At 40.1% G+C, this 20,952-nt stretch overlaps 1 protein-coding gene across 2 annotated transcripts in view; it reads right to left on the bottom strand.

The window, feature by feature from the left end:
• Positions 1 to 1,487: 1,487 nt before the first annotated feature.
• PHEX (phosphate regulating endopeptidase X-linked) overlaps positions 1,488 to 20,952 on the bottom strand; it is a 176,973-nt gene continuing 157,508 nt past the window's right edge. For both annotated transcript variants that reach the window (XM_006260602.4, XM_059720851.1), the window contains 6 exons: positions 19,680 to 19,747; positions 15,716 to 15,846; positions 11,498 to 11,563; positions 11,273 to 11,377; positions 9,541 to 9,617; positions 1,488 to 7,836 (listed from right to left, as the gene is read on the bottom strand). In XM_006260602.4, the coding sequence (XP_006260664.1) occupies positions 7,734 to 7,836; positions 9,541 to 9,617; positions 11,273 to 11,377; positions 11,498 to 11,563; positions 15,716 to 15,846; positions 19,680 to 19,747 (550 nt within the window). In that variant the 3' untranslated portion in view covers positions 1,488 to 7,733. The remainder of the gene's footprint in view (positions 7,837 to 9,540; positions 9,618 to 11,272; positions 11,378 to 11,497; positions 11,564 to 15,715; positions 15,847 to 19,679; positions 19,748 to 20,952) is intronic.

The following is a 20,952-nucleotide window of genomic DNA, read 5'->3' on the forward strand; positions in this document are numbered from 1 at the left end:
GAGTGTTGGTTTTTGATCTCTGGATTATGTGATGGAGGCAGGAAGCATAGCAAAACCATCAGAAAAATATTTGCAGGTGCCTTTTCCCAACATGGGGTGCATCTCCACTAGCAGCAGAGGCCCTTTAATACAGATGCACCCCAGAAGATTTGAGACTGAGATGGTCTCTCACCAGGTATGACTTTTTTGCCCAGTCCTGAGCCCTGGTGAGCAAAAAGTGAAAGTGTGATCTGCTGTGAAAGAGCTGAACATCATCCTAAGATATATGACTGCCTATATACATGCTGGTTCACATTCTAATTAGAACATGGCAGAGCAAAGCTGATTAATTGAGTCTGTTCCACATTTTAATTAGAACACTCCAGTGTGGCTTCACCATCATATATATTAAGCCCCCATGCATTTAAAAATGGCCACTGGGGCACTTTATCTAAACCTCACTGAATGGGCATTAGATAATGCAGTGGCCATTTTGAAACATGTGAAGGGCTTAATACACATGATGGTGAGCCCTTTTAATTAGAGCAACTGTCTGGGAACCACTCTAATGAAAATGCCCTTCCTACCCTCCTCCTCCCAAGCACCTGTATAGGCTGCTTATGAGACCAGATATTTTCGTGAGAAATAGGGAAGTAGTAATGCTATTGTACAATATAATACAGCAAGTGTGGGAAGACCTTACATTGTACAATTCTGGGGAAACGTTCAAGAAAAAATAATTAAAACAGAACAGGTGCAGAGACAATCTATAAAACAGAGTTCTCCAACATTGGGCCTTTGAGTGGGATCCAGTCTGCAGAGCTGTTTCCTCCAACCCACAAGGTTCCTGGTGGGCTCCAAAATTCAGGATCAGAAGTTAGGGCCTGCTGTAGAATTTAAGGCTATAGGGATGGCCTTCAGCAGCAGGCGGGGCAGGGGATGAGCCCCACCACTACCATTGCTTTCCCCACTGCCTACCCTACTGCAGACAGGTGTGGATCCAACCAGCAACAAGGGCCACAGTTTGGATCCAGCCCGGGACATGGGGTGAATTTATGACTCTTGCACTCAGAAGATCAGAGCAATAGAGAGCCTACCTTACAAGAACAGCTCAAAGGGCTTGACTTTTTTAGCCTAGCAAAACAGGAGCTTAGAGGGGAAAGGGTGGCTCTGTCTAAATATTTCAAGAAGGTAAAAACAACGGAGAGAAAAAACTTCTTTAAGCTAAGGGGAAAAAAAGAGAGGGGGGAAGGGAAGAACTGGGCGAATACATTTAGAATGAAAATGAGATTTATAACTATCAAACCAGTACCACTCTGGAACAGCTGCCCAATACACGTAGTGAGAACAAGAAATCAAGAAAGAAACTGAGCTTGATTCATTAATGAACAAGATTATATGACGTGGTTGCCTGGGACAGCACGAAGAGTCTGAGCCAGGAAGTCCATTCCAGTCTTATGTTCCTCATAAATAACAATCATTGCCTTGAAAACCTGGGACCACGTAAGCCAGATCTTTCTGTTCTTTATTACATTTTACAAATATTACACATTACAACAATGACTTTTTCAAGTTGGAAACATAGCCAGATCCCAAACAGTATATGCTGTAATCTAGCTTTTTAAATTCATCAGTTGTTTGTAATTTATTCACTCAAGTTTTTATGCAAAGAGAAACAAGTAGGAAATACAATAGACTGACAGAAAAATGAAATCCAGGTAAAAAAGACATATCAGATGCAGCTCTGCCTCTTGAGTCATCTGGTATTTACTATTCCTTTTTAGATAATTACATATTTTACAGCAATTGAATCTGTAATAAATCCCCCATCTGTGGGACCCGTTGAATAATACTTGAAGAAAACTTGTACATAACCTTTGGAATATTTTATAAATAAGCATATTTAGCATAAGAATACAAATTCCTCATTTAAAACCGTAAAAGTTCCCCTGCACAAGGGGAAAGATGGACTTTTATATTAACTAGTTTAAGACTTATTGCCCCTTCTGTACTCCAGCTCATCACCCTAATTCAGCAGTCATTTATGCATGTAAGTCCATTACACATGTGCATAAACTCAATGGGGCTACTCATGTGTGTAAAGATGAGCTCATAAGATCTTGCTTCTTCAAAGAGCTAAACACATGCATAACTTCACATACTGGAAAAAGCACCAAGAAAGTTGATGGAAATACTCAGCATGGAAAATTCAGCGTGTACATAAGTCTCCTGAGGGCATGCTTACATCTTCAACTATGCTAAGGAGTGCCACAGAGCATCCAACTCCATGCTAGAGTCCCGAAATATAATGTAGCTGCTGATGGGCACTTGCCCAGTGCTGCTCATTAGCTATCTTGACTATGTTTATTGGCAGGTGCTAGCACTGCTTAAATAGGTTTTGGTGGGGGGCTTTTGCACTCTCTGGCATAGTCCTGAGGTGGAGGAAACATGCCCTAAGCATTAAGGGCTTGCATACTTAAGAGCCAAATCTGTAAAGGGAGTGGGGGGCAGGGGTTCATATATTTTCATTTTTGGTTTGAGTTGTAACAGAGATAATTTCTTTGAGCTCACACACTACAATGCCCATATTGGATAAATTTTATCTATTTTTTGTCAACCCTGACCAGAAGCTAATGTCTGAATACTGGACAAACAAACAAAAACATTTGAAAATAAAGAATTGTATTTAAAATGAGAAGGATGCTAAAAGGATTATTGTCAGACCTTCCACCTTGGGGTGTACTGTGGCCCTTTTGATGAGGGACAAATATTGATTTTCAGTATTTTCCAAAAAATGTGTGCAATTTTGAAGCTGCAGGTACTAGCTGTACATTGTGAAATCATTTGGTAAGCTAGGTGCAGTTGGTGGGTCTGGATTTAGGTCCAAGTCTAGGTCTAGTTGGTAGGCTGGCAGTGTTAAAGCACAGCACTGCAGGTATAGAGGAAGGGCCGTCATGAAAGCAGACATTGGTTACAAGAGAGTCCAGAGATAGTGGGAATGAATAAGAGCTCATGAGACACTGGCCGCATACAGGTTTTATGCTTCTACGGGGAAAACTGAAGCTCTACCAGTAGAAACTATACAAGCATACAGGCATGGATTCAATTTCTCCCAGGAGAAACATGTCTCCTCTAGGAGAAAGATATTTCAGGTCTCAACCTGTAAGATCTCCCTTGCAAGAGAAACTCTCTCACAAGAGTGAATACTTGCATGCTCCCCTCCTGGCCTGGTTCGGGAGAAGAGGGGAGCAGCAATAGTAGCTGTTCCCTGCCTTTACCCCAAAAAAGACAGTTCCCAATTCAGGGAATGGGAGGAGATCTTTGCCCCACTGGATAGGTCAGAGAGGGAAGGGGAACAGCAGCCACTGCTTCCTGCCTCTTCCCCAAACTGGGCAGTTTGGGAGCTTCCTTCCCAACACATGACATTTTAAGGGCCTTGTGCTCAGTCCTGTGTGTGGGGTTCCCTGTCTGAGATGTGGGCAGGGGACTTTGCCCCACTACTTCCCAGAACCAGGGAGAATGGAGCAGCTGCTACTCCCTGTGCCTTTTCCAGAGTAATCACAGGTCTGGGAAAGGCACGGAGAGCAGGAGAGAAGCGGCAGCTACAGCCCAAATGCCTATACTGCTCCCTTTCCTGGAACAATTTCTGGCAGTGAATATTTCTCAAAAATTTCCCTTGCTAGTAATGAAGCTTTTTCAAGGACATTTGGTTAACATAAATCTGAAGAATATTTTAAGTATCTTTGGTTTTGTTTTCCATTGGGCACTTAATAACTAACTAACTGACTAAACACAAGTTAAAGCTCAATTTTGATTATTAGCATCAAGGCTGGCTTTTAAACCTGGAGAGAGATGTAATGTGCAGCAACCTGGAAAGACCTAGAAACTCCCAGGATCAGCAAGAGCGACATTTAAAAAAGACAAAAGTGAGATTTCAGGCCTTTAAGGGGAAGGCACCATTGGTACCTAAGAGAATCATTATACTCCATGAGCTGTCACATTGAAATTAATGAAGAAGAATCTATCTCCATGGAAATAGCACCTGCTTAGATGGTTAAGCACCACAAAGGTACAGGAATCAAATTTAACAAATGCCTGAACTAAGTATGGTTATGGCACATCAGTTTCTATGGGCAAGGGTACATAAAGGAGTGAAGTAGCTGGTATTACATTTAGCCACCTTTGATTCCCCAGCCTGTACAGTCAGGTACAAATCTACAGCTGGGTTGGGTGGGGGTTGCTTTTGCAATGAGTCTACAGTGGAGCACATACTCAAGCCTCTAGAGCTGTAGCAAGAAATCTTAGCCACTCTGGCACCACACATCACCAAGATGTTGCAGTAATGGATAGAAGAGGGACAAACCCTGTGTCCTGTTTCTCTTTATCTTTTTCCTTTTCAACTTACTAAGAGTGGGATGGCTGAAATTCTTCATGGCATCGTTTGTAATTTTTATATCCCAAATCTTATTTTAAGAAGCAATGATGATTTATGGACCCCTAGATATTTAGTTGAAACTCAAATTGTCTATCTGACCCTTGTCCTGCAAGCAACTCCTCCTACAAGGTGAATCTATTGTCTTCTGTATATATGCATGCATCTGTATGTACTGAGTCATTTGTGGTAGTCTGTGTAGCAGAACACAGGAAAATCAAAGCACACTAAAACTATAAGAGGCTTTGTAATAAATTCCTCTGAATCTCTTTATCTTGGGCCCCTGACAGATGTTCACTTTAAGACATGATGGGATCTAATCTTTGATTCCAAGAGTCATGTATTCTGCCATGCCACACATGCATGTAGGAGGAGCCCAACCTGACAATCAGCTGGGTGCATAGCAAGCATGGCATCAGGCTACTGCAACTACAAACCTGGGCATGATACAAATGAGCCACAGAATCATTCTACATTATAAAAGAATAGCATATATCCACATATATGTGGAATAACTTTGTGGCTCATTTACTGAATTATCATGCCTTTAATTGACTTGCACATACAGCTGGGTTATTACTTAAGGCACAATCAACCTGTTAATGGCTTAAATGCCATGTGGGCCTTGGCATTAAAGAATGAGAATTTTGTAGCTTTCTAACAACTGTCTTTAGGCACATGGAAAATGCTGTAAAATATCCAACCAATGGTCCATCTAATCTACTCTCCTGTGTCTGACAAAGGCTAGTATACTACGGGACACCTGAAAGGAAAGGAAGTTTCTTCCCAGGTCCAAGTTGTTAATTTATGTCCTGACTGAGAAGGGGTAATATCACTTTTACATCCATAATGTATCTCCAAATATTATTATGCTGCCATATTTAATCCATATCCATACTGCATGTCACAGGTGTGATGATATTTTTGAAACTGGCGAACACTGCTCATAGAATTTGTATTTAAGAATATGCTTTTCTGTGCCCAACTCTATATTTGAATTAGTTTGAGCAAATTTGAATGAAATCATGTAACATTCCATTCAAAATGTATCTAATGATTTTCCAGGGCCAGTTAACAATTTGGATAATTTTACCAATTTCATTTTTTGCATTTCTTCAGTTGTGAGCTGAGGCTGGCACTAACAGGATAAGTGTTAGAAGTTATTTTGGCTGTATTTATATCCAGCAGAATTTCTTAGAAAGAGTTAGAAATCTGAACAGAAAGCCAACTGTTATGAAACTGGGTTTGTGTACTCTATAGCTTGAGAGAGTAGAGATAGGCATCTGGGCTCACATCCTGGTTTCACTGAAGTCAACAGTAGCAGTGACATTGACATTAATTGGGCCAGGGTTTCACTCCTGATCTTTATGGTTTTTATCCAAAGCAAATCTGAGTAATCTTAATATCCATATGTCCAAACACAAATGTATTTGGTACTAAGCAACTTAATAAATGTAACTCTTCATCATGCAAGAAGTCCAGTTCAGTTCAACAGGACTTACTTGCAAAAAGTCAGGGACTGTTTGCTTGAGTAAGGGCCCCACAACACATACCAACAATCTGAATGGTATCTTCGGAAGATAGTTCAGGAAAAATATTACTACTCTATGTTTGAGTGACTAAAATGGCAAGCTATGGAAAGCAACAATATTTTGGTTAAAAGGACATTGCATAACACCTCAGACCCCAGGTGCCTGTCTGTCCCTCTCCATTTACTGCCATTCTCTTCTATGGGCTTATCTCCCTGATCAGAGAGCATTTTCCATGGTGTCCCATCTTCTTCCATGACACATGCAGAAAATAGGCACTTGTCAAAAAAAACCATTTGTTTAGTTTAAAACCAACTTCTACAAAGAATTTGCCAGAAAAAAAAAAACATCTTTGACAAATATAAGGGGAAAGATCTTTTTAAAATGTAGTTAAAAAATACTAACATAAAACTTAGGAGCATAAGAAATAGGGCTGTAAAGGGCCTCATGAGATCATCCAGTTCAGCCCCTCAAAACAAAATCATCCCTGACTTTAACCATACCAACCAACTTCTGCCAATGTGGAATTATTCTTCTACATAAAATTAGATATACCCAATCTGTATATATAAAACCCAGCTCTCTCTATTTCCTTCTGAGAGCTCACAGTTTTATTGGCCTTTCCTTAATAACTATTATGTAGTATAGTTTTTCCACTGCATTAAACACACTTTTGTGAATATTGTTGCTGAAAATCAGATGACGGACTTAATTGGCCTAATTACATTACCATATTTGGAAAACTGTTTGCTTCTCAGCATTTCTTTTGAAGCAGACAAGCCAAACTTTGCATACTAAGTTCTTGAGTTGTGCTTCCCACTTCTCTAATAGGCCCAGGTAGATTTCAACTTAGTGTGCATAGCTAGTGCATCTGCTTTGAGCGCTGGGCACCACATAAGCTCCATTTGAGCCAAGATTAACATTAGATGTAAGTAATGCCTAGGGCTTAAAGTGAAACATAAATGGCACACACAAAACCCATTGGTCCCTCTAAAAAAGAGTGACATGCACCCTGAATGAGTGATACTGCACCCATTAGGAACAGGAGTCAATATTATATTAAGTGGTTGCAGTGTCAGGAGTGCTCATCCCTAGGCCCATTACAATTCTCCTGATTTTTACCGTGCTCTTCAATTAAGTGAAGAAACAAGGGTATAACACTGTCTCTTGTGTGTGGTTACTGCAGATGGAAACCATTCCAACTTGAAAGTATTCCAAAACCTGAGGCACTGAGCTGACATGTTAAACTGAATTGATATAAAATCCTGTGTCTTGACATCACACAGCATCATTTATGACATGCTGGGCAATGACAATCTGAGTGATCAAAATGTTGTAGCACAGCAGATTGGAGATGGCTATGCAACAAATCTCATGAATTCCTGTATCTGGAAGGAATTAATTTTGTATAGGAACATTTTGCTCAGCTCCCCTGCAAAGCAACAGATTAAAACTGGATTGTACCGTTTACCTTTTGCTGACCTATGACTCAGAAAGTAGGATGGGTAAATGCAACTATCAATCAACAGCAATGCAACCAGCATAGAAAGGGTTTGGAGGGATGTCGGGGTTGTTTTTTTCCCCTTCTTGTACAATTTTTAAAGCTGCCAGAACCAGAACAGACAGTGATTAGATCTGTGCAGGTTATCTACCGGCATAATGAAGATGCATTAAAAAGAAAGCTAATTCTCCACACTGCTGAATAAGGCTCTGAAAATGTAGCAATAGGTTAGAGTTCAGAAACAGCAGTTTATGTCATAGACCCCTCTCAGGATACAATTCGAAAGGTCCCTCTACCACAGCCGACAGGATTCTGAACCTCGATTCATGGTTGAATTTATTGGGCAGTTAAAAGCTTTACGGAACTCCTCAAAGTTGCTCATTGCACCAATAACTCTGTAAAGAGATAAAGAAAACAAATGTCAGGGCTCATTTGAAATTATACACTATCCATTTTGTACAATGATGCTGAACGTTTAAGGTTCATGTCTTACTTTTTTTTCCTACTTGTGGGAGTTGTATTTCTACTCGGCCCACTCTCAGCTTTCAGAGAAATTAGGAATTTCAGGGAATTTTGTTCTTTCATGAAAAGGGTTAAGCCACCAGTTTTGCTATAATTTTTTTCAAAGATCAGCACAATTTTGTGGAGCTTTATGTGATTAACTTTGAGCAATCATGTCTGAATTTGGCTTTAACTTACCATCCAAGGAGCCATGCCAAAATATCGGTGCATCAGTATCATATTCTTTTTCTTCACCCACAAAATATATAGCACAGGAAGCAGTTTACCTTTTAACCCTAACTGAAGAGACCATCTCCAGCTGTGGGGAATCATTCCTTCTCTTACAACAGAGAGCCCATATTCTCTTCTTCCAGATCTGTATTTGTTTGTGCTATCAAGGGTGATTACTTCATTACTGCCAGAATCAGATTTTGTTTGCTGTTGTTTACTCCTATGTTTTTAAACCTCTTTGTACTTACTAATCTGAGATTTGGCGTGCTACTAAAATGAGGGGAAGTCTCAGCTAAGGGCAAAAAATGTCCCTATTACGTAATTAATCGCATCTTTTTTCATTCTCCTTATTATGCAGCAGAGGAGCACTTTCTCCCCACTGTATGCAATCAACTTTTCAATGCAGCTCAGCATGGCAGAAAAAAATTCTCCTTATAGTGACTAGGCTTTCTGCTAGTAAGGAAATTTGTTGTCAACTACTGTAAGAATGTCTAAAGGTCAGTTTTGTAAGGAGAATTATAATATACCGTTAGACTCCCAATAAAAAAATACAGCTTCAAATTAAGGTTTCAAATAGATATTCAGGGCTTGCTTCTGGAGGGCTCTGCTTGTGTAACCTGCAATGAAGTCACTAGGGATTCTGTTTGATAAATTGGGCATGAACTATATACAGCTATTGCCACAGTTAACCAAGCAGAGACTAATTTTTGAAAATATATTTATGTTTAAGACATTTCAGCTACTGTATAATTACTGGAGATAGAGAGAGAAAGAGAGAGAGAGAGCTAGGAGTCTTGCATTCCTAGAACATGGAAACTTTCTCTGAGAAAAGTCTGTTACATAGAAATCAGAAGTAGACAACCGACTCCTTTGTGCTCAGGCCTGGAGCATGAAATATGGAGGAAATCAAAGTATTTTCAAATCTAAACACATTTCAAGAGTGGTGCAAACCTCACAACAACAGAAGTCAGGATAATAGAAGCATTCACATACAGATAACTGAGCTCTAAGAAAATGCAAGCAGATCTTACAGTAGTATTACTAGATGTGTATGAGTGGGGCACCAGCTTCAGATACTGGTTTAGAGGGGGCACCAGAATGGTGACCCCAGAGAGCCTGGGCTACAGAAGCAACAGCAGCAGCTACCTGGGTAAAGGGCATCTTGTGCTGCAGTAACAGAAGCCAGGGTGAGGTAAGACTCTCTGGTACTTAGCACCACCTCCCCAATCTCTGGCATCTCTGCCTAGAGCACACCAATCACTAGCTATGCCTCTGTGAGCTCACACTGCTTTCATTCCTATGCCTTCCGTAATGTCAGTACTACTGCACATCTTGATTAGCTGTCCAGATACCCAGGTAAATAATACCTGAATTGGGGAGGACTGTGAGCTCCAATATGTATCTGTTCTCTTGCAGCTTCTGGTCTAAAGGCATTACATCGTACCTAACAGAAGGAGAAAGCAGAACACACATTATTTTGAATGCATATTTTCAAAATGTAGCGGATGCTGCTATATTTTGTATATATATTATTGCATCGATAAGACAGAAAGAAACCAGATCCCCCAAATTTTTCACCTCCACACACTTCTTATTTAGCTCTGGGTTGGTACTGTCCTGTTTTTTAGTCTCTAAACTGCTTGCTGTCCTCCACCTACTTGCTCAAGGCACCTAATCTTTGTCTCCTTGCCAGTTCTTTCCCTTGAGATTCACATTGAATGAGTCTTGCTCCTTGCCCTGAGTTGCAACATCTCAATAGTCACCCCCTCCCCCTCTCATCTTTAAAATTACCAAATATCAGTGCATTCTATATGAATTATCATGAGTGTTTTTTTGTTTTGTTTTGGTTTGGTTTTTTGGTGGTTTTTTTTTTTTTAGAGATTCAGCTATATCATTTGGTACATTAGCTCATTATTTTGAATACTGGTTTCTTTTTTAAAAGGGAATTTTTCAAGTTTCCTTTAATGGGCCTTACTTTACAATTCCTAACATACTAGTAGTACCTGCCCTGCTTATAAATGACCATAATGAGAGGTTAGGCACAATCTATGCCAGAACTGAGCTTGCTCAGTACCCACGCTCTGTGTAAAACAACCTGACTTCAAGGGTATTTAGTGTACATCTATATTACTATACAGGTGCCTCTTTTCTGAATGTGCACAAGTAGGTAAGGTACCCGAAGTGGGCACAGAACTGAGATCATTCACTTTGTTTCAGAGCAATAGTTGGAGCCATTAAACAGGATCAAATGAATCTCTGTTCAGAGGGTTGACAAAAGTACTTTGTATCACTTAAAGCCTCAGCATGGAAGACTTAAGGGGTACAAAGATCCCTGCACAATGGTGAGTTTTACTCAAAGTTGATAAATTATGTTTTCTGTTTTGATTATACACTCACTCCCACACTGCCACTGCTGCTCTGACCTCCCCACTTCATGGAAAGTTCAAGGGCAAAGGGGGAGGGAGGAAAGGAGTAGATGAGAGTGAGGCACCCCCTAATACCTTTCAGTAGTTTAACTGCAGTTTACAACAGCACCAGGAAGTTAAACTACTTAAAAATTGGCAGAGGGAGGATGCACTCTGATGAAGAAAAGGGTTTAGAGAGCAGTAGCATACCATGGGCTAAGCGAGTGTGGCAATTGCTGCAGTCATGCCTTACAGGGTGGTGGGGCCAGAAGGATGGGGAGGAAAATCCCAGTGGGCCATCCCTTGCTCCATGTGGAAGCCAGGAGAGGGAGGGCAGATGAGAGAAAACTGCCTGGGGCCATTCTTTCCATGTTATGCCTCTGGTAGAGAAGCAAAGGGAAACAGATGACTAACAAGCTATTCTCAAAAGAATAATCTCAGTGAGATAGGCAGGACCTCAAGGTTGCAAAGACAGAGGGGTAGGAAAGGTTGAGCATAAGAGAAAACATGGAGAAGACCCAGGAGAGAAAGGCACCAAGAGAGAAATAGCAGAAAAAAATTAGTAGGTTTGGAAAAAGAATGGGAATGGTAGAAGTGGGTGGGATTCCATTTAAAACCAAGTGAGGGTTTTATTCCCTGTACAGCATGAAATGTAATGGACACAAACACCTTAAAAACGTTTTCCTGTACTCACATGGGCATAGCTCAGAAAGAAGAGTTGGTTGTGATTGAACTCAATGCCTGGCAACAAAGGCTCTTCTACATCATCTCTCTTCTCTTTAATCCATTTTCTATAGGCCTGAAGAGAGAGGTATATTGAGTGTTCTTCAGTAGATACAGAACTCAAGAGCAGTTGCTTTTACTGAACTGTTTGAGATTTTTTTTTCTCTTAGCATAAAGAAATAAAACAGTTGCCTACCCTGAAAGCCTCTCGCAAACCTCCATTGTCTGCAATGTTTTCTGCCAAAGTCCTCTTCCCTTTTACCTAATGAAATGAAGGAACATAATTCATTTGACTGGTTTCTAAACTTCATGTCAAGGACAACTTTGACAGACAGGGAAAAAAAACAGATAGAGGTTATGAGCCAAATCCTTAGCCAGTAAAATCTGCCCAGCTTCAGAAAAGAAAATTATTTTCCAATGCAAAAATAAATCAAAATTATATTGAATACATCTCAGTAAATAATTACTTGCTCTCCTACAGCCAGTTACCCTAGAACTTAGATCCCAATGGCAACATAGTATAAAGCGGGAGCAATACACCAGAAAATCTGTTTTGTGCTTTCAATGAGTAGCATTCATTTCTCCTGAAACATATCTTGCTCTAGTTACATTTGGGAATTTGCAAAGTTTTTTTCTTTTTCTTTTTTTATTTTTTCACCTAAATAAGAGAAGCTACATTTATTTCTTCACATAACTTTCTATTTTCTACTACAAAGCTACATTACAACTATCAGTGTACAACATAAAGGAGCATAGTTTCGCAGATTCATAGATGCTAGGGTTGGAACGGACCTCAATGGATCATCGAGTCCGACCCCCTGCCCATGGCAGGAAAGAGTGCTGGGGTCAGATGACCCCAGCCAGGTGCTTGTCCAGTCTCTTCTTGAAGATCCCCAAGGTAGGGGAGAGCACTACTTCCCATGGAAGCCTGTTCCAGATTCTTTAACCCTTACTGTGAAGAAGTCCTTTCTGATGTCCAACCTAAATCTACTCTCTATCAGATTGTGGCCATGGTTCCTGGTTATTCCAAGGGGTGTCCTGGTAAACAAAGTGTCTCTTATCCCCTGCTGTCCCCTGCTGGTGAATGTATATACTGCCACAAGATCCCCTCTTCAGCCTTCTCTTGAGGAGGCTAAAAAGGTCCAGGTCCCTCAGCCTTTCCTCATAGGGCCTTCCCTGCAGGCCTCTAACCAAACGAGTGGCCCTCCTCTGGACCCTCTCAAGGTTGTCCACATCCCTCTTGAATTGCGGTACCCAGAATTGGATGGAATACTCCAACTGCAGCCTCACCAGTGCTGCATAGAGGGAAAGCATCACCTCCCTGGACCTGTTAATGCATGATAAAGTGAGGTTAGCTCTGCTAATTACTTCATCACATTGATGACTTATATTAATCTTGGAGTCAACAACGACTCTAAGATCTCTTTCCACTGCTGTGCTTCTGAGAAGGTCATCCCACAACCTATAAATGTGCTGGTGATTCCCTCTCCCTAGGTGCAACACTTTACGCTTGTCCTTGTTGAACTGCATCCTATTGTTCTCTACCCATTTCTCTAATCTGTCCAGGTCCACCTAGATTCAGTTTCTTCCCATCAATGTGTTTACTTCGCCCCATAGTTTTGTGTCATCTGTGAATTTGGACAGAGTGCTTTCCACACCCTCATCCAAGTCACTGATGAAGAATATGTCAGGGAAAGAATAGTGTATAAAAAGTTTTACAAACTTACAAAGGAAATTTACTTTAATTTTCTAGCATGGTTCCCAAAAAACAAAACAGATATGAGTATCATTTAAATGCTTTGTTAAACCCCAGAACCTGATTTCTTGCAAAGAGTTACTATCATTTTCAAGAACTTCTAGGGTTTGGTTTTGTTTTGTCAAGCTGAGCATCTATATTATTGCCACATCTATAAAAGTCTTAGAGTTACCAAATTGCATTTGTGATTAATCACTTGTATTCTACAGTATTCATCTAATGAATTATAGAATAAAATTTAGAATCCCATTTTCAAACTTGATTGCCAAGCATGAAGAGATGATAAAATGATGTAAAAATAGTTTCTGAGATGAGGCAAGGACAAACTATGATTGGCAAGAAGGCTTGGTGAAAAGCCATTGTAATGAATGGAATTCTCTCCATTTGACTCTGGGTCAGATCTCAGAAATTATAGTGCCACAAAGGATTGTGAAAATGATGGAAGAACAAAAGAATCTCTTTAAACAAACCCTTTATCTCAACACATTGCATTTTCAATATATACAAATCGTGAGGCTGCATATCTCTCTATATTTCCTTTGCATTCTTTAAATATCTCAATAAAGACATGTTCATATCATAAGATACTTAAGACTAATAATATGTAAAACCTGCAGCATGCCTCCGTGTTAGAAAGGTAAGTTACATGTGGAAAACGGAGCTCTTTAATGTCCATTGTTGCAGATAGAAATTCAAAGAAAAGGCAAGAAAATATGTCATCAGCACCAAGAGGGACAATTTGAAAGGATCCAATCAAAGTACCGTATAAAGGATAAACTACAACTCCCCCACCTCAGCAAAGCTGTACTGAAGCCATGGTCCTGGTATGGCCCCAATAGCAGCTCCCACCTGAGCAGCAATAGCTGCAATTATTCAGTGGGAAAGATTCATATCTTTCTCATCTCACTGGTAGCCTCCAGAAAGAAAGACTGATGGATGAGCCAACAAAAGCATCATGGAGGAAGTGAGTGAGTTCCTACATTATATCATCTAGATAAGTAGTCCTCAACCATTTTAGACTCAAGGAACCCTTCATAGACTCAAGCACCTCATTTTAAAAATTAACTTATTTATTACAGTGCTTGCCTATTTGCATAATAGTCTGAACCTGTGCTTGTCTGCTTATCTCTTCACACAGGGCGTATCTCCTTACACCTCATGGTAACCTACAAAAGATATTGTGGCACCCTTGGGTGCCCTGACACCCTGGTTGAGAATCACTGGATTTAGGTCTTAAGAGGCTCTTCTGTGGTGACAGAGCATAACCAGCTGGAGATCTTTCATGTTTCAATTTGCTGACAGATATTATGGAAAACCTGGGTCACTGGATTTCTGATTGGTCAGAGGAAAACCTTTTAGATAAGAGGTATAATTTAAACAGTCCTAGAAAAGATGTGTTTGAAAACTGGGTGGTAATTTAAGCAATATATTTCCTGTGAGAAGGTGCTGGAGCAAGTGAGTTAAACCTGACTTTAAAATGGAAATGGAAAAATTGCAGAGGGTGGGTTTTGTGAGTGAGAGTTCAACACCAAACCATGTTTAAATGCTGGCCCCATGGAAGCAAATGAGTGTTTTTCCATTGATTCACAGGCGACTGGTAGAGGGGGTGGGAAGGCACATGGCCCCCCCTGAGATTGGCCCCCAATTTGGCACCACTTAGGATGGCAAACTGCAGCCCCACAGAGCTGAGCAGAAAAGCCATGGCTCCTCCTGCAGAGCCCATAGCAGCCATAGATGAGGTTTGATCCCACCGCCCTGCCTGGGGGATGGAGGTAGCTTTGCCTGTATTCCGGACAGTGGTCTGTAGTTTGCCGGGCTGGCCACTTCTGGTTCACAGTTTGCCAGGCTGTGGCATAGAAAGGTTGGGACCCCCTAGTTTAGGGTCCCACCCTGTCATAATCCAGTCCTAAGTATAAGAGTGGATATGGGGCTTTTAGCCCACCCCCAGCCCTGCCCACAAATTGTGCCCCTCCAGACTCAGGAGGTACCAGTTACCCCTGCACTGATTTCAATGAGTCCATTTGTGCCTGTTTATCCTCCAGTTCAAGAAATATACAGTTTTAGTCAACCGCACACTTTGAGGAATAACAGAAAATACAAGTAATTCCACTGATATTTGCTTCCTCAGTCTTCAACTTGCTTCAAATACCTGTTTCCATATTCATTCATCTGATCTGCAAGGTGTCTCTGTAGGTGTGCACAGAAACAATAGCAGACTTAAATATGCCATAAGTTAGTGGGTCTCCTTTATCATTTTAGTGTACTTACTAATTTATGGAGTCATAGGTGGGGTTACTTAGCACAACTATAAACTATTACTTCCTTATTAAAACTTTGCAATTGCTCCATCTATATCACTAGTCTGTGATGACATCAGCATGAGAGAGCACCTAACACACACATCAATTATATTGCTCCTACCATTTACATTCCTCTGAAAAGTAGTTTAAGCTTTAATAAAAGGATTCTGCTGTTATAATTTAAACTAATCATTTGAAAAGCACTTTTGCTCAATTCATTGATAGAAAATGGCTAAATTAATCTAAACAAGCATTTGTCATTAATACTACAATTAATAATCTAGTTTCATGAGTCATGGGATGCATGAAAAAACAAACAAAAAAACCCAGTGGTTTCAATCACTGGCATTTTACATACATGTAAGCCAGCTCTCTTCCAATAATAGTTGTTGTATTGGTTAATCATGCATTTTGTCTTCTCTTTAAATTTTTCTTCCGACTCAGTAGACCACCAAGGGTCCAAATTTCCATTCTTGTCATACTTACGACCTACAAAAAAATATATGTGTGCTTTGAGGAAAATATTCTTTTGCAGTATTAGGAGTATACCAGGGTCAAGTGAAACTAAAATTCAAAAAGTGGGAACAGTATTATTAATATGCTGCATCCAGATTTAGTTATTCTGTTTAACGCAATTGCCAGATTTTTATCCATCAGCATCTTATTCCTTGGAAACTTGGAATCTGGAATTAATACTTGGAAACCTGGCTCCTGTTACTTGTATCCTGAGGACACCTCCCAGTGAATCTTGAGAGATACAAAACTATGAATGACACTCTCTAAACCAGGGACAAGCAATTATTTGGACTGGAGGACGACTTAGAGAGATTTGGTGAACTGTGGCAGACCACATCAGCACCCTCCCCGCACCGTGCTGAGCCAGGTCAGCAACACTGCCTCCCACCATCACAAAAGCTCCCTAAGTGGTCCAGTAGCACCAGACAGGGCTGGGGGACAGGATCTCCATGGAGACTGGCTTGGACCCCTGCAGACAGTGCATGCTTAGCCAGACACATGGGATGGGGCCATGGGCAGGCAAGGAGCAGTGTCCAAGAGCAGGATGAGTGGGCAGGGCTGGGGCCTGGGCCAGGATCATGGGGTGCTGATAGTGAGAGGCCAGGGCTGGGGCCCAGGACAGAGCTGTGATCCTCTCCCTGCACAGCCCTGCTCTGTCACAGCCCCATGATCCTGGCCCCAGCCCTAACCTGGCCCCACTCACCTGGCCCACATCCAGTTGCTGCTTCCTGCCCACCTGCGGCCCCATCCCATGCCCCTAGCTCAGCATACCCTATCTGTGGGGGTCCCAGGCTGGTCTCCATGGAGCACCCGCCTGCCTGTTCCAGCCAGCATCTCCAGTGGTGGATGCAGGGCAGATGGGCCAGGGTGCCTCGGCTGCAGGGCCAGGTCCCGCGGTGGCTGCAGCACTAGTGGTCACAGCCAGAAGGAGTTGTTGATGCCAGGGCTGCTGGGAAGCAGAGTCCAGTTGCCTAGGCTGCCCCCTGCGCCTGGGCTGGGTGGGGCCAAGGGACCCACTGTGGGCCTGATAAAATCCCTTGAAAGGCCAGATCCAGCCCACGGGCTGAATTTTGCCCACCCCTACACTAAATAATAGAGCTGGGTAAAAATTTTGGTGAATATCTACTTCACTGAAAAATGCAGCTTCAAGGGAACAGAAAAGCCTTGCAAATCTGGGGTGGATTTAGGGAAAGATTTTTGTTAGGGGGAGGAAAGAAAACTTGCAAAGGTCTAAAATTCATTTAAAATCTGTTTTTATTCAACTTTGAGTTTTGTTTCAAGTTCAAATGTTTTAAATTTCAAAAATTGCTTTTGCTTCAAAAATTGCCAACATTCTATAATAAATGGGGTGAAAAAAGTGTTAGCAAACTAGAAAATAAAAGGAATCACTTTAATCAGTTTGAGATGAACATTTTCTTCCCCCTCACCCATCCTTTTTTTTATTTTTTGCCAATAAATCAAAATGACCTTCGTTTAGTGTTAGCCTGCAATATATTATTCAGTTTTCACAGGTCTATTTAATAGTCAAAAGAAATTATCAGCTAAAGACAAAGGCTATGGTCTGGGCATTTCATACAGTACAGCTATGTACTGTACTTTGTTTAGAATATATATATGTTATTTGTAAGAGACACATTATCACATCCTGTACTTTAGCTTCTTCCACTCTATAATGATATTATTCTCCAGTGAAAGTCAGAATAATAGACTTGCACACATGTGACTGCACATGTGGCCTACAAAATCTGTTTTGAAATTGTTAATAGAGAAGAAAGAAACAATTCTGTTTACTTCTTAGAGCATAAATCAAGCTTGTTTTGCTTGAGATTAGAAAACCAGGGAGTAGCTGCAAGCAGATTTTGGCACAGAGGTTAAACAACTGAAGGACCTGTGGGGAGGAAGAGAATCTAACAATTCTTTCTCCTCAGCTGCCTTGGCTCTGTAGTTCCCACCAGAGTTAATGCAACAAAACTCAGTTTTGCAGTTAAAGTAACCACATATAATCCTGAGTATACCAAGGAGCATGACTTGCTGAGGAAGGCAATCCTATTTGCCAACAGTATTTTTTTTACAGGAAAGATTAGTCGTTAACAACTTAATCATGATAGTTGTTTCAGGTTACCAGGGTCAAATCAGAGAACTCAACAGGAATGAAAATAATTTACATTAAAATGTTTGGCCCAAGAAGGTGGCAAAGATTACAGTCATGAGACCTTTTAAGAAGCAACAGTTATTTCCTCCCACACCCTATATTTCTTTCCGTTTTTTGTTTAAAGTGACTCAGACAGTGGGTGAAAACCTGATCCAAGGAAAATGCAAAAATGGGGCAAGGTTTTTATCTAGTTTCTTAGCTTCTGTTCACATTTAAAATTTACCCACAACACGGAGAAGATATATTCTATAATTATGTGATATGACACAAAAAGAAGCATTTCAATAAACTGTAACAAGAGTTAATTTTCTTTCCAAGCACTTATGACTCTGCATCTGCAAACAGAATGGTTATTAACATATTGTACAACTGGGTGGGACTGACTGGAGAACAATTGGGTTTTGCAGCAGCTTTTGAAGTTTCACTGAAACTTCAGTTCCAGTTATTCTACATTAGAATAAAACTTTGAAACCTTTCAAAGGGCTCATAAAGCAGAATGCATAGATCGCAAACTGTAGCCCCATGGTTGGGGCCCTTAGCTAAAGGAGGCCCAAGCTCAAGACCGGGTTCTGCCTAGTTGAGAGAGGAGTCATCCTTTACCCCTTTACCCTGCTTATTTCTTCCAAATTAAAAGAGCAGGAATTCATATTTAGGTCTCCCATATCCCAGACAAGTAGTCTAATGACAAAGCTATAAAGTATCTCTCAATTTCTCTCTTCGTCACTTCCCCAGTTTGGAAATTAAAACATCTGTGTAAAATGTTTTGGCTTTGGCAAAATGGCATATGTCACCAAAGAGAAATTTTAGCAGAAATGTTGTGACAGGCTGTAGCACTGACATTATACCTTTATGCCATCTGATTCCCAGTTCCCTTGTCTTAAGGTTATGACAGAAAGATCACCTAGTCAAAGCTACTGAACACTCAGAAAAACAATGCATTATAATGCACTGGCATAAATTGTGTGTCATTGTACTTTGCCTTAATTTACTACTGTCTCTATTGTCTCATGACCGACATTACCACAAGAAGATAATGCAATCAGTCCATTAATTCTTGTGCCCAATGCAGCAATGGAAGAAACTACAGCTAAATAGAAATTGCCTAGGAATGTTTTTCTACTGGAAAATCCCAATGTTCCAGGACTATACTGATTGTAATGAAAGTTCTTTTCAAGAATCTTTTTTTAATTCAATAAAATAGAAATGTTCCATTTAGACATTTTCAGAATAGAAATTCGCAATTTTCTGTTTTGAAATGGCTCTTCTTTAATCATTGTATTTTATTTATATTTAATGTTTTAAATATTAAAATTGGAATGAAAATGTTTCATTTTATTTATAATAAACTATTTGTAAGGTCCCTCAAAGATTCCTTTTTCTACAATATCCTTTGGTGGGAAATGTTGATTTTCCCCTTCTCTGTTTTAGAAAAGAAAAAAAAAATCAAAACCATGGAATTCCTTTCAAAACAAACAAAAAAAAGAAAACCTGCACACAAAACAAAACAAAACATTCTTACTATAATCAAATGGTTCTTTCACACATTTCATCATTTTTTCTTTATTATTTTTCATTAAAGGAAAAAGCTACACCAAGGCATCCTTTTGTATTCAACAGTCCTTTAAAGTAGGCCTATCCAAATATGAACACTTACCATTATTATCAAATCCATGGGTAAACTCATGTCCAACAATCACTCCAATAGCTCCATAACTTAAAGACCTGTAATACAAAGTAGTTTTCCTAAAAATATCTGAATTCTTATGAACATCAAACTATAGGAGATAGGCATCCATCTGAGAAAAAAATTCTTTTGCATCTGAAAATTGCATTTTCCCTCTAGTCATAGAGTATGAAAGGCTGAAAACAAAAACCTTGCTTATTTAAAGAGACTTGAAAGAAAATCTTAAAGAAGGTTTTATCCAAGGCAGCTAGATTTTTCTATACAAATTTCTGATATAATTATCTTATATTCAAAAAGTTCTTCCAAGTAATCTCCATATTTATAATTTTTTTCCCCTGGAACTGGAAAGCGTAGAGAAAACCTATTTTGTTACTGTAATCATGGAAGATAGCAAAGGTTCTTTCTGATGCCAGCTCTAACTACTCTTCTCCGGCCATGTAACAGAGAGGCTTAAACAGAATTCCAGCAATATTAAATAGATTTCCATTATGCTTTTTAAAGAGACATTATATTATTTCCCTGCTCCTGTGCATTGAGAAAGAGAAAGGACGAGAAAGAAAGGGTGAGAGAGTGAGAAAGAGACAGAAAGAGAGAAAGACTTTTGACTTTTAAGAGGCATTTATTCCAGGAAGGGTGACAAATCAGGGCCAGTAAAGAGTATGTGCAGGTTGGCCCGAAGATCTGGGCCTCATGGACAAGGCCTGGGCTCATGGCCTGCAAGGCCTGCCTGTACAATTTAGACTAAAAAACAAAACAAAACAAAAACAAAAAACAAAAAAACCCACAACGAACAAAAGGACTATTTAAAGGAGACAACTAGAATGGAGACAATTATTTCATGTTCCTGGCACACACCAAATGATGTTGCCTTGTATGTCCGTGTAACCTAGTTTTTCATTCCATGTTCTGTTCATGTGCACTGGGGAAAACAGACATTCATGGAATTTTCAAGCAGAAGAACTTTGCTTTTCATTTAACTATTGTGCAATATTACGTATGTAAGTGTTTACTGAGATGCCATACTTCAAAGTAGCTTAGTGTATTAATCACATTGTATTTTAACAGGGAAAGGCTGAGGGTTTTGAAGTAACATGCTATTAAGGGACCTAATGATCCATAACACGCTAATTGCTCATCTCAGTCATGCCCAAAAAAGTGTTATATGATTTAATTTCCTCCCCCCCATGACAATTCTTCCTTTTGTTATTTCTTTTCTGAAAAGTAATTTGCATGTAATAAAATG

Source organism: Alligator mississippiensis, chromosome 1, assembly GCF_030867095.1.
Source record: "Alligator mississippiensis isolate rAllMis1 chromosome 1, rAllMis1, whole genome shotgun sequence".
NCBI classification, from domain to species: Eukaryota; Metazoa; Chordata; order Crocodylia; family Alligatoridae; genus Alligator; species Alligator mississippiensis.